At 29.5% G+C, this 12,843-nt stretch overlaps 2 protein-coding genes across 2 annotated transcripts in view; one reads left to right on the top strand and one right to left on the bottom strand.

The window, feature by feature from the left end:
• Positions 1–12,843, bottom strand: part of LOC111627401 (retinol dehydrogenase 12-like) — a 31,015-nt gene that overhangs the window by 2,176 nt on the left and 15,996 nt on the right. The gene's annotated exons all lie outside the window — the stretch shown is intronic.
• LOC111627402 lies at positions 475–9,084 on the top strand. Its single transcript, XM_023370966.1, has 4 exons — positions 475–573; positions 753–922; positions 8,218–8,268; positions 8,951–9,084. Exons 2-4 carry the CDS (start codon positions 760–762, stop codon positions 8,968–8,970), a joined length of 234 nt encoding a protein of 77 aa, XP_023226734.1. The 5' UTR covers positions 475–573; positions 753–759; the 3' UTR covers positions 8,971–9,084.

Here is a 12,843-nt window from a genome sequence, read left to right as displayed (position 1 = left end):
CAGAGCCGGCCCTACCATAAGGCGAACGGAGCAGCCGCTCCAGGCGCTAAGTCCTAGGGGCGCCTCAGTGGTAAAGAAAATTAAAGGAAAAAATATTTTTTTTACTTTTCGATATTTTAATTGCAAGCGTGTGGCCAGTATGTAAATGGCCTTATCTGTTGAGACGCGCGTGGGTGGTGTGCGTGGGCGGGGTTCCACTCCCGGGCGCCATAATAGGATCTCGCTCCATCCTAAAACTTGCCTCGGGCCGGCACTGCCAGAGACAGTGACCAGAATACGGCTCCTGATCATCTCTTAAATATGTTAAACTGATTATCTGATATAAACAAATTTAATATGCTATTTGCTTTCGCATTATTTTTAATTTACATAGCATTTATAATCAATGGATTTGTTATTTATTTTTCAAATTTATTACGCTATATTTTTTAAGCCGGCTATTTTTGGACTATTTTATATCATTTTTTGGTAATTAGGGGAAAATTAATCTGGCAACGTTACTAGTGAACTAACGGCATCCGGTAATCGGCTTAGGAAGCACGAAGGTCGAGGATAAGTTAAATTAAATTTTCGGTATGGTATACAAAACTTAATATAAATTTATTTTTCATGAAATTTAAGTTTATATGAAAGAGTTAAACTGGAAAAAATACTGTTTCGTATATAATCACTTTTATTTATATTATAAAATTTGAAAGCACAAATATAAACTTCTAACTTATTTAAATGTCTATTGTAATATATATTTACAGATTTAAAATGGCCCCTCCTCAAAGTAAACCAATGAAGTATCCTTATACATTTTCAGCAAAATTGGCTCAATTTCCTTACATGTGGCATCTAAAAAATCAATGGTGGATGAGATATTTATGTTATGCCTTTGTAGCAAGTTATCCTCTCTTTCTTTACATCCATAAGAAAGGTAATTAAGATTTTATTAATATAGATAATGTGCTATTGCACACATCAATGCAATAATTTATATTGAGGTTATTCTCAGTATGTATGTTTATATATCATTTACACAGTATTTACACCTTATACTTATTTATACTGAAATTATAAAATGTAGCTTTTTTGATGCACATCTTGTTTCCAAATACTTGAAACGTACAAATGTTTTGCTACAAATTATACAAAATGATAGATGCTCCCTGTTAACTTCCTTACATGGAAATCCATATTTTTAAAATTCTGCAACATATTTTCTTTTTCTTACAATTATTGTTTTTTGGATAATTTGCTTTCTTTTCGTGTATTAAAATGACATTATTAATAAACATGCATAAATCTACTAATTCTTTTTTTGTTGGTTGTGATCCTTAATCCTTTGTGTAACTGCACTATTAATAACAAACCTGTAACCATTAAATATTCAGTAACCAACATTTATTAATCTAACGTTTTTGGTTGTTTTGATTGACCATCTTCAGGAAAATACGTAAAATTTAAATGGCTTTTTTTTTTTTTTTTTTTTTTTTTTTTTTTTTTTTTTTTTTTTTTTTTTTTTTTTTTTTTTTTTTTTTTTTTTTTTTTTTTTTTTTTTTTTTTTTTTTTTTTTTTTTTTTTTTTTTTTTTTTTTTTTTTTTTTTTTTTTTTTTTTTTTTTTTTTTTTTTTTTTTTTTTTTTTTTTTTTTTTTTTTTTTTTTTTTTTTTTTTTTTTTTTTTTTTTTTTTTTTTTTTTTTTTTTTTTTTTTTTTTTTTTTTTTTTTTTTTTTTTTTTTTTTTTTTTTNGTGGCGCTACGGACGGCGGGAAAGTAGTTCGGCTGCCCGATGACATTTAACTTAATTATAGGGGGTTTTTTACGGATACTGTCACAATTTTTTTGCAGTTTTATAAGAATCGTAATTATTGGGACCGTAATTATAGGGGGGTCGACTGTACTTGGTGAAATAAAATATGTGGTGGATGTACTGGTACATACAAAATATTCTTCAATTATATAATATACTTTTAAAGAAAATTATAATTAAATATTGCTTTGCAAAGAAACGTATATAAAAATATAAAATATTTTTTACTTTTTAAATCTTAAAGAAATGCACTTAGTCAAATAGCTCCCTACGAGTGGCTAATGGATGGAATCGAAGATGGTTGCAGAGCGTGCATACACGCGGACTGCCAAATCCCAGGGGTGCTGAGACCGGTCAATGTCAAATATCTCTTTTGTCGCATCATTAGAATATCTCAAAGGACGTGACAGGGCCATTGCAGATTTTAAACATTTCTCACCATAGCTGTTAAAATCTAAATATGTTAAACTTAATAGTCAGTTGTTTTCTAACTAATTTGTTTTAGGACCAGGTGTTGTCCACGGAAATTTCCAAAAATTACAACTTTTCAGTCAGTCTCGTTGAACTGGAAAAATTTCTGTCTTTATTACATCTAATACAGTATTTTGAAGAAATCAGTCCCCACTGTACTCGGCTATAGATTGGTTCGGTTAAGCTTTTGTTGAAGTAATATTCTGGCTCTTTTGTCAGGGTTTTGTTTATGTCCCCGATTCCCTAATCGCTTAATTATTTAACTACTTCTTAAGTAGAAATAAGTCGAAACCGGTTACTTTGTACTCGAATATTTGTAGTCTCAGGAATAGTGGAAAGATAAAGTTTTATGACAAACGGATACATAAATCGTAAATTTAAGGAAAATAAATTCTAGAGCTTTTTCTGTACCACATGCATCTCTCTCATTCATTAAATTTNTTTTTTTGTGAAATTTTAAATTTAATGTATTTTCCTGAAGATGGTCAATCAAAAGAGCTGAAAACATTAGATTAATAAATGTTACTTACTGCATATTTAATGGTTATAGGTTTGTTATCGTTGATCATGATTGATAATCAATCAAGAGTTGTCCATATGGTATATATTTTTTAAAACATTTTAAGTAGAGGAATAACATTTATAAAAAAGTGTATATGGAACACAAAATAAGAATGGTGATGCTATATGGGTTGAGACCCTATATTTGGGAATTGCTCTACTACACTATTGTGTGTAACAAATGCAAAATGATCAAAAGTATAGAACGGGAGTGCCGTGACATTTGATGATAGAGAAGCCGACATCCAGAGCAATCACTCAATTGCGCGTCAGTGATGGTCTAGGGTCCATTCATATTGTTTATTCGATAAGCCAGTAAAAACTGTAGACTTCTCTAAATGCATTTTTAATATCACAATTACATTCCGAATCACTAGCCATGACATAAGGGCTACAATTAAAAATAAAATAATAAAAACTTACAGTCGACCCCCCTATAAGATCATAGATACGTTCCATTTTTTAGGAATCCGATTTCTTACGAGTCGTTCCAATCACAGCCCGACACGTGTAAAGTTTACAGACTACGGCTGATTGAAAGGTTTTCTTCCATAAAATTAATCGATTCTAGACTAATCCGACTCAACATTTCCAAAATACGTATATATTTTTTGGAAATAATCCGTATAAACTACGCTATAAACAAAAAATTGTAGGATTACTTACCGAGNATGTAGTGAGTAAATGGTTTTGCAAGTGTTGCATTTGGGGCTGGATTTAACCCTTTTGTAGGCAAGCCTAGGATGTCACTTTTTTTGACTAAATGTAAATGCTTCTAATACATGGAATTTAATTACAAATTGCATCATGTTTATGTTATGAGTGGTTAAAGCTATCTGTTTGATGTAAATAAATAAATTATTTAAATCATTATATAAATGACTTAATTCCAAATATTGAAATATTTGTATAATTACTTTTTTGTGAAATTCTTATACTATGCCTGCCAATTTCTCCACCTCTCAAAATTGGTACTCTGGACCCATACCTACTGTGCCTATTTAGAAATCCAGTCCCACCTGTATTGATTATTGAAGTGTGGAGTGAGAGTTTTGGTTTTCCACAATGAAAAGTTAAGCAAGAAATACAACATGGCTCCAAAAAAAGAAGATACTTCATTTTAATTAATTAATCTGCATTAAAATAAGCCAAAAAATTGTTATGCTGGTTACTATTTATGCACTCAGTCTGTTTCTGTAGGATAACCGATTTCAATTTGCATGAACCTTGAATGCATAATCACATGCATAATTATTTATGTATGTGTTCCAGAAGTGCATTGTGCTTAAATAATGACTGCACTGTATAATGTATAATGTATTCTTGTTGTAATCATATTGGAAAGAAAGTTTTATAAATGACATTCAAAATATAGTCAAATGAGACTTTTGGGTTAAGCTCCTTTGGAGTTTTGTGTGTGATATTTTATTAAATTTGTGTCTTAATTTTGCACTGGTTTAAAATATTCTATAAAAGTAACATTAATCATATGTTAAACAAGCATATAATTTTAAATTTGAAGTTAATTTCAGTTACCATCTTGTTTGAGAGAAGATTTACAACTATCTTTTTTGAATAAACTTTACCCTTCTCTCAGCAACAGATTCCCCCTATCTGACCAGCAAGGTTGAAACATTTAAATAGGAACATTATTGGAGTGCAATTTGAAAATTGCAAACCTATAAATTTTCACTGGTGTCCCTATATCTTGATTGCTATGTATTAGCTAAATTCAAGTGCACTCACATTCAGTGGTGTAACTCCTTGTACTTCACGACTTAAATTTAATGGAAGATGAATTAATAACTACTGACAAATATAGTGCTTTAAAGGTAATTTGAATAACAATGTAAACTGGTGGTAATTGAGAGACATAGACAGGGCTGCACACAAGCAGAGTACTTGCCTAGGGCTCCACGATGCAACAATAGAAGCTAAAAATGTATACATTTTTATTGCAAAATAATTTTATTTTAATAATGTAATTGAATTATAGTTGATGTCAACTTTTTATAATTTAGGAAAATATTTTGTAACCAAATATCTTTTCTATTTACACTTGACAATGAATAAAAATTTTTTTAGATGGCCTTGCTAAGAAAGTTCACCCAGATCCCACACAATTTAAATTTGGCCCTGGATATAGCTATGGTAAATGACAATAGAACCAAATAGCAGTGGTTGTACTACAATAGAAATGCAAGTGTCCTGGAGTAGACCGTCCAGTCTCTATTGCATAGGAGAAACTGGACCTATGAAAAATTGTCAACACATGACAAACATATATGGACAAAACATACTAAATCTAGCCCAGCTGTAGGGTTTGTGATTTTCATCTAGTGAGTCAAAGAAACCACCAAAAGGTAGATGATTTCAATCTGACCAAGAGATACAACACACCATTCTCACTTGGCTCTTTGGCTATCTGTGACATTTTTCAAACAGAATCACAAAACTTGTGGGACAGTGGACAATGGGATAAATACCTTAACAGTCAGATTGATTACATATAAGATAAAAAATGCACTTATGTTATATTATTGTTGGTCAATTATTAACTGATTATCCTTTATAAATTGCTATAGAGAGAAATAAATATAACTATAAAAATATATGAAAATTGTTACAGAAATTTCTTTTGTTTTTTAATTAAAGGCAGATTTAAAACCCAAAAGTCTCATTTTCTAATAATTGTAGCTACTTTAATCTGTGTCAGGAAAATCTTTGCATTTGTCAATGTAAATTTCCACATTTCAGTATTTTATTATAGTATAGTAATTTATTTTTTAAGTACTTTTATTAGTTTATTTTACATATCAATTTTATAATATCTATTATTTACATTACAATTATAGTGAAGACTTTTTTACTCTGGAAATGTGAACAATATTTTATTAATTGTTTGCTTTCAAATTAGCACATCAATAAAGACGATTTGAAATTTTGTTCAAGATTAAGAGAAGTTTCATTTTATTATAAAATTATATAACATTAAATTACTGTAAGCTAAGATTATAGTTCAGACTTCAGTAAGACAAGTGTCCCATGCACGATTGTTGACTCTTCTATCAAAACTTCTAATGCACATTTGTTCCAAATACAATCCTTTATGAGTTATTTGGTCTCAAAATGTTGGCAGTATCACTCCACTCACTGATAAATTACATATCATTAAGTCAAGCATCGTTTAGCTGTTGCTGCATGTGTTACGTGTTGCCCAACTTTCCAATGACTATATAACAATGCAACTATGTAGTTAATTAAGCAATATAGTATACCTTTCAGTTGATTAATAATGAGCAAGGTGGATGAAACAATAACATTTTCAGTCCAGTAAGCAGGCCATCCTCGTGTGGATGGCCTGTTTACTGGCCTGACAGATAAAAGTGGAAGGGGCAATGGCAAGTGGGCGACAGACAACTGGCACCAGACACGTGGACAACAAAATAAGAGACGAATAAGAGACAAAATACAAAATTTTTTGTTTTCTTCATAAAAATCGCCATTCTTTTCTGCTGATCTGCTACCCAGTAAATTTAAATAAGATTTTTTAAGAAACGAATTAAAAGAGATAAATTACAACATAAATTAAAACAAAAAAGTATAAACATTTTTTGAATTTGTTTTTGAACAATTGCTTTTCTTTGATGTTCGTTAACCTCTTCTGATGTACAATAATTAATGATGCTACATAATCAAAAAATCTTACTGGAACTAAATCAAATAAATAAAATAAGTAAACAATGCCTTTTTAACAGTCCAGCAAAAACATTTAATTCTCTAATAACGTTTTCTACGTTTTTTTTCCGTTGTTCTATGCAACCTCAGTTTAATTTAATTTTATTTAATTTTGTATTATGTAAATTTCAAATACTTTGTTCTTTTTGATATTGGAGTAACTGATGAAGGCTGCTAAAATCGGTAAAAAATGTTATTAAAGAATTAAATGTTTTTGTTGGACTGTTAAAAAGGCGTTGTTTAATTATATTATTTAATGATGCTACAGTATGTTGTTCTAAGACATTTTGTTTTCCTAAGTTGGAAATAACTTGTAGCTGGGTTCATAACTCATACTTCATAAATCTTAACCATGTTTATATTTATATATATTTATGAAATTATAAAATTAATAAAATTATGAAAATTGTTGAAAGATTATACTTGTTTTATGATGTCTGCTGACACCAATGAAGAGAGAAAATTACTTAAAAGATGAAAAGAAGAATGTAATAAATAAATGTATTATTTAATAGAGTTTGTACAATGTTTTCTATTGCACTTGGAAAAATTTAGCCATGCTCTATTTAATAATATTTTGTAAATTTTTTGAGATAAAATCCATAAAAGTTGAACATTTTGATATAAGTAAAGATTTTAATCTATCAAATACTAGAAGATATTGAGTATATTTTTAGAACCTTTAACTGTGATATGTAATAAAGTGGCCATTAACTTAATATAAAATGTTGATTTACTACATTCAATATAAAGAATTCCACTTTATTACTATGATAAAATAATCAAGACATTCAAAAAAATCATATCCCTTCAGCAGATTCAAGGCTTTATCTTATGGTCAGTTTTTAAATGTCTTGTACACATATAACACTTCACTCAGGTGCATTTGGAAAATTTTTTCTTCAAATCAATTTCTGTCATATGACATCATTTTCATTTATTAATTTAAAGAAATGTTTGCTGAAGTGAATTCTCTGAGGCTGAATAGTTTTTTAGATATTTAATATATGTTCAACTTATAATGTAATACAGATTTATTTGTTTTTTAAAATATCATAGGAATAAAACAAAACTGTTCAATTGTAGAATATTGTTAGATGATAATTAATTAAGTTTAAAATTTAAATTTGAAGACAGTCTGTTGAAAAAGGAGTACTGTTTATTCACTTTCAATGTTCCAGATTACAATTTTTTGTCGATCGACTTTTCTCTGTAGGATACTTGGCTGTCAAATTAAAAAACTTTTCTTTGAAAACAATGAAACAATATCCAATTAAAAACAAAAGTTTCTTAAAATTAGGACTGGTAATGCCACTTTTTTTAATTTGATGGTCAAGAAGTCTACATAGAAAGATCAGTTGTCATAAAATTCCATAAAGTGAATAAATGGTGCTCCTTTTTTCAACAGACTTTCTTCAATTTTAAATTAAAAAAAAAAAAACTATTCTTTTGAAATTAATAAAAGATTATTATTGATCAAAATAACTCTGGTTAGTTTAGTATGATTGATAATTTTGGTCTAGTTAACAATCATAGATTAATTTTGAATTAATTCCAAGAGTTTGAGAATATATTTTATTATGCTTACAACATATAACTTTATGTTCATTGTAAATTTCATATTTTTAATAAATATGCAATTGTTATTTCTAGTAAATTCTCCTGAGGCAGTAGCAGCTTGGGAAGAAAAACAAAGACAGATTGGTAATAATTCTATAATTATTTAATTATTCTATAGTTTTTTAAAATGAAAGCACGATTCATTTGGTAGAAATATTTTAAATTAGAATTTTATTGTTGTATTATGTCATTAATCATAAAAGCAAATGTATATTTAATTTTTCCATAATTATAAAAAAGAATTTGTGTTTTTTTATAACAAGTTTGATTTTAAATATAGAACAATAGAACAGTTATACAGAAATGTTAAAGTTATTACTGTATATAGTTTCATTTATTTATTATTTTGTATTATGCTTTCCAAATCAAAATTTTAAATTGAAGTTTTTCTACTTTCATTAGTAATTTGAACAGTTCTCTAAAAGCTTTATGAATTTAATCATCATTGTTTTTTGAAAGTTTTTGAAGATTTTTATATGTTAATGTAAAATCATTTTCAATAATCTCTTTTAAGTTGAATTTTAAGCAAACATTTAACATTTTTCATCAGTAGATTAAAGTTTATTTAACATTTATATTCAATTAATATTAGATTTATTTCATTAAAATGTTTTTGATCTAAATTCATTATTATTAAGTTTTTATTATTTTAAATCATTTGAAAAAATTTTTGTTATGAAAGCTACAAGAATGATAAATTTACTACTAAACAATTTAATTTGCTTATTTGTTTTATTTTAATCATTTTCTTTTTTATTTTTTACAGCTGCTAGAGAACATCATTAACCAAGTATTTAAAGTTAATGAGAATATTGACATAGAATAAATTGAAGAAATAGGATTTAAAATGTTAGATAATGTATAAATCTTCCAAATAAAGTTAAGATGATATTTGGATAATTGACTTGTTATAATTTTTTAATGTAATAATTCTTACATGTTTAGTAAAATCTTAATTGTTTTGTAAGTTTATTTGAGTAGTAATGTAAATATAATTCACTGTTAACATTCAAAATATGGACAAATCAACTTTAAAAGAACAGATTTATACTTCAAAGCAGTGGTGCATTCTCCTATGGGCAATTGTCTGTGGCCCCCACCAACAGGGTCTCAAACAAATCTTTTATAAGAAAATATTTCCCACCAAAAATTTCTCTGAAGAAAAATGTCTGAAGTCAACACTACATGGGACCCTCTCGGGTGGATCTACATGGGGACTAATAGGACTTAAGCCCTGGGCTCCTGACACTTAATTGAATTTAATTTGAGCACTTGACATTAATTGAATTATCATCACCTATTTAGGCATTACAGACATGGAGAAAACCCGGAAAACTCCACGTGGCCAGCCACTCCGAGTGAACCCATGACCAAACTCCCAGTGTTCAGAGTACAAAGACTGCTTGGCCACTGATGGGCTCCTTTTCATTAACAATGAGCACGTATCTTATAGTAAAAAACAGTTAATATTAATATATAATAATAATGATAATTTATATTATTATTTGTATTAACAAAAAATGGGGCCCCATTGGACTTCAATAAGTCCTAGGCTCCAAAAAACCTAGATCCATCCCTGGGCCCTCTAATTTGTTTGGATCCCTTGAAGTTATAACTTTACAGTTACAGCTAATTTCAAGTTAAGTTAAAATACAAGAAATTTATATCATAGTTGATGCTATTGCAAGAAGAGGCCTTTTAAACAAATGTTAGTTTTCTTTTGTTTTTCTTCTTTCCACCCTGTGGGCACTAAGATGGCCTTTTTAGGAAATTCATTATGGGTTCAGCCAGCCCTAAACGTACATACTTGCTAACCTTTACAATGGGGAATAGCTGGGACGTCGGTAGAAAAACGTTGAGAGCATAAAATGAAAAAAATTCTTTAATAACATTGATATTACACAATGCTTAGATTAACATTAAATTTTGTTTATTAAAGGTATTTATCTCTGTATATGATATCTTACAAAGACATTGCCGTAAACACTCAAGAGTATAGGAAAAGGTTTATACTCAAACATCACAATATAAAAAAATTGCTCAACTTTCCCGGCAACATTTAAAACTGCGTATGTGGCGCCATCTGTTACGATATTTTTAATTATTATAGAATGACAAAGAGCTTGATTTTGAGAATAGGGATGGTTTTATAAAAAATTTTAAATGCTAATAAAGAGTAAAATCGTCATTAAGATCGACCCCACTGGAGATAAGACGCGAATCCCCTTTATCTTCCCACCCCGTCGACATCTAACCACCAAATGTTTAATTAATAGCATCAATCCTCAATCTTAGTTCTTTCCCAATTGAAGGAATCTGAGAACGTCGTTTTGGTTCGCTTCAGTCGTTCGTAATAAAATACAATAGCGAGGTTGAGGCGGAAGTTTTAAACCCGAAAACGTGTACGTCGGACGTTCAGCGCCGCTTTCCCATAAGCCTAGAAGTTTGACAATGGTGTTTGGAATGTCGAGCATGATTCCACCGATTATCCAAACAGCATTGTCAAACTTCCAGGCTTACGGGAAAGCGGCGCTGAACGTCCGACATACACGTTTTCGCGTTTAAAACTTTGGCCTCAACCTCGCTAATGTCTTCGGCATATATATTATTAGACTCGTTAAATAAGGTATTTATGTGATAATATCAAATTCTTTAAAAACGCGGTCTGTCCACTGACGGAACATACAAAACACTGCTGAAATTACAAAGACCAAGAGATAGAGGTAATGATATTTTTTCTGATAGATTAATGTTTGTTATTTGATATCTGAACTTTCTATTCTAACTTTCTGAAGTTTCTATATATTAAGATTTAACATTGCAGCATTAATTATTGAATATAACCGAATTGAACAGTTTTCTGTCCGAACTAAGAATTATATCGAACGCAAACCAATGCTAGTAGTTTGTGTTCGTTTTAATTAGTAACGAACTCGTTAGTAAGTTTGTTCATAATCATTTTTGATGCTACTTTTAGTTAGGATTAGTTTTTTATTAAGATTGTTAATCATCATATTCTGATTTTGTCCCAGGAAAAAAAAACTCCTACTAAATTTGCCGGGCTATTTTTGTGTCGATTCTCGTACAATCACGTGCTTCTAGAGGAAAAGAGGCAGTGACATCAAAATTACGTGACAGCTGCAGCCAATTACCATGATGATTCACTCCTAAGAGCATGTCCAACTAGTAAATGTAATTTTCATTTTATTATGCAATATTTATTCAATTTTATTTTTTGTTTTAAAGCTTTAGTTTATTGTTAGGCATTTAATTGTATTATTTTTACCTTAAATTATGTGTATTTTTTGTTTTAAGTTAATCAAAATTGGTAGAGGGTAAGGCGATATTATGGAATCCACAGGTATTATGGAACCCCTCCATTTCAGACTGATAATAGATGCGAACTCCAGCAAATTGCGGCTGAACTGCACTGGGCAGACATCCATAGCAAGGGGGGAGTCTCCCACTTCAGTTATGCAGTTGCGCTCAATGAAACAGGAAGTTTGTTTTTTGCAATTCCAAACTTATGAATGGTAAGTGAATTTAATTACTTCTAAAATATAAATCATGTAGTTGTAGGTTCCCTGGTGAATGTGTCCTGTTCTAGAGGCCTAGGAGTAGGCCTACATGTTAGTCTGTCTGATATTCACGTTTTTAAAGTTTGGTGTCGACAAAAATTAAAACTGTAAATAAGTAGATCTAGTTAAATTCTGGGTTATTTTGGTTAAAAAAAACTGTTCTGGATAGATAAGTGTTCTTTTAAACTGATTTTTTCGAATTGTTTTGAAAATTAAAAATAAAAGAAATGCGTAGAGCCTAACTGAACAAGCCAAAAAAAAAGCCCGAAGAGACAAACATGCAGTCAGGAGAAAATGGCAAAGGCAGTGAGTATGGTAAGGGACAAGAAAATGGAGCTGAAGAAAGTTGCAAAGTTTTATGAGGTGTCAAAAACTACTTTGCGAACTCTCTCTTTGCAAGCAAACATTCGCCCGGAGAAATTTGTGAAAAAGACACTAGTTAGAAAGCCAATTCTTCCTGAGAATATCGAAAAAGAGCCGGTGGAATATATATTGTTGATGGAGGTCATATATTTTTACTGTTAAAGCACTTTTTCGATAAAATACATTGGAGTAAATGATTTTGTAATTAATTAACTTTTTTGTACTTTTCTATTTGTTTTTGAATACACTAAAGCATGTTTTTGAAAACATACAATGGGGTTCCATATTACCACCCGGTTTCCCAAAAACTACTTTTTGACTTTTTCTACAGAAGCCTTCAAAAACTATATTTATATTTATGCTAGCGAAAAATCCAATTAGTAACATTTAGTTCAATAATTAATTACCAGTACTTTTCGCACAAAAATGTGGGCGTAGTTATGATATCTTGTTTACAATTCACTATAATGTAAATGGTGTTCCATAACACTACCTTCTCCTATATTATTAATTCGCTTTCCATTATTTGTAGTAGGAAAAATTGATTCGGAGTTCGAACGTCTTTTTAGAATGAATTAAATTCGAAGTACGAGTCACTACTGTATTTTTAAATAAACGAAAATACAGATGCTTACGTATGATTTTAAAAAATGTAAACATAAATATTGATTTTATCAAATTATATACATTTATTAAAATTATATACATATATTTCTAT

The sequence above is a fragment of the Centruroides sculpturatus genome, unplaced genomic scaffold (genome assembly GCF_000671375.1).
Source record: "Centruroides sculpturatus isolate CEXI.00-Female unplaced genomic scaffold, Cexi_2.0 scaffold434, whole genome shotgun sequence".
Lineage (NCBI taxonomy): Eukaryota > Metazoa > Arthropoda > Arachnida > Scorpiones > Buthidae > Centruroides > Centruroides sculpturatus.
The sequence above is the reverse complement of the archived record's forward strand: the minus strand, read 5'-3'. Positions and strand labels throughout refer to the sequence as shown.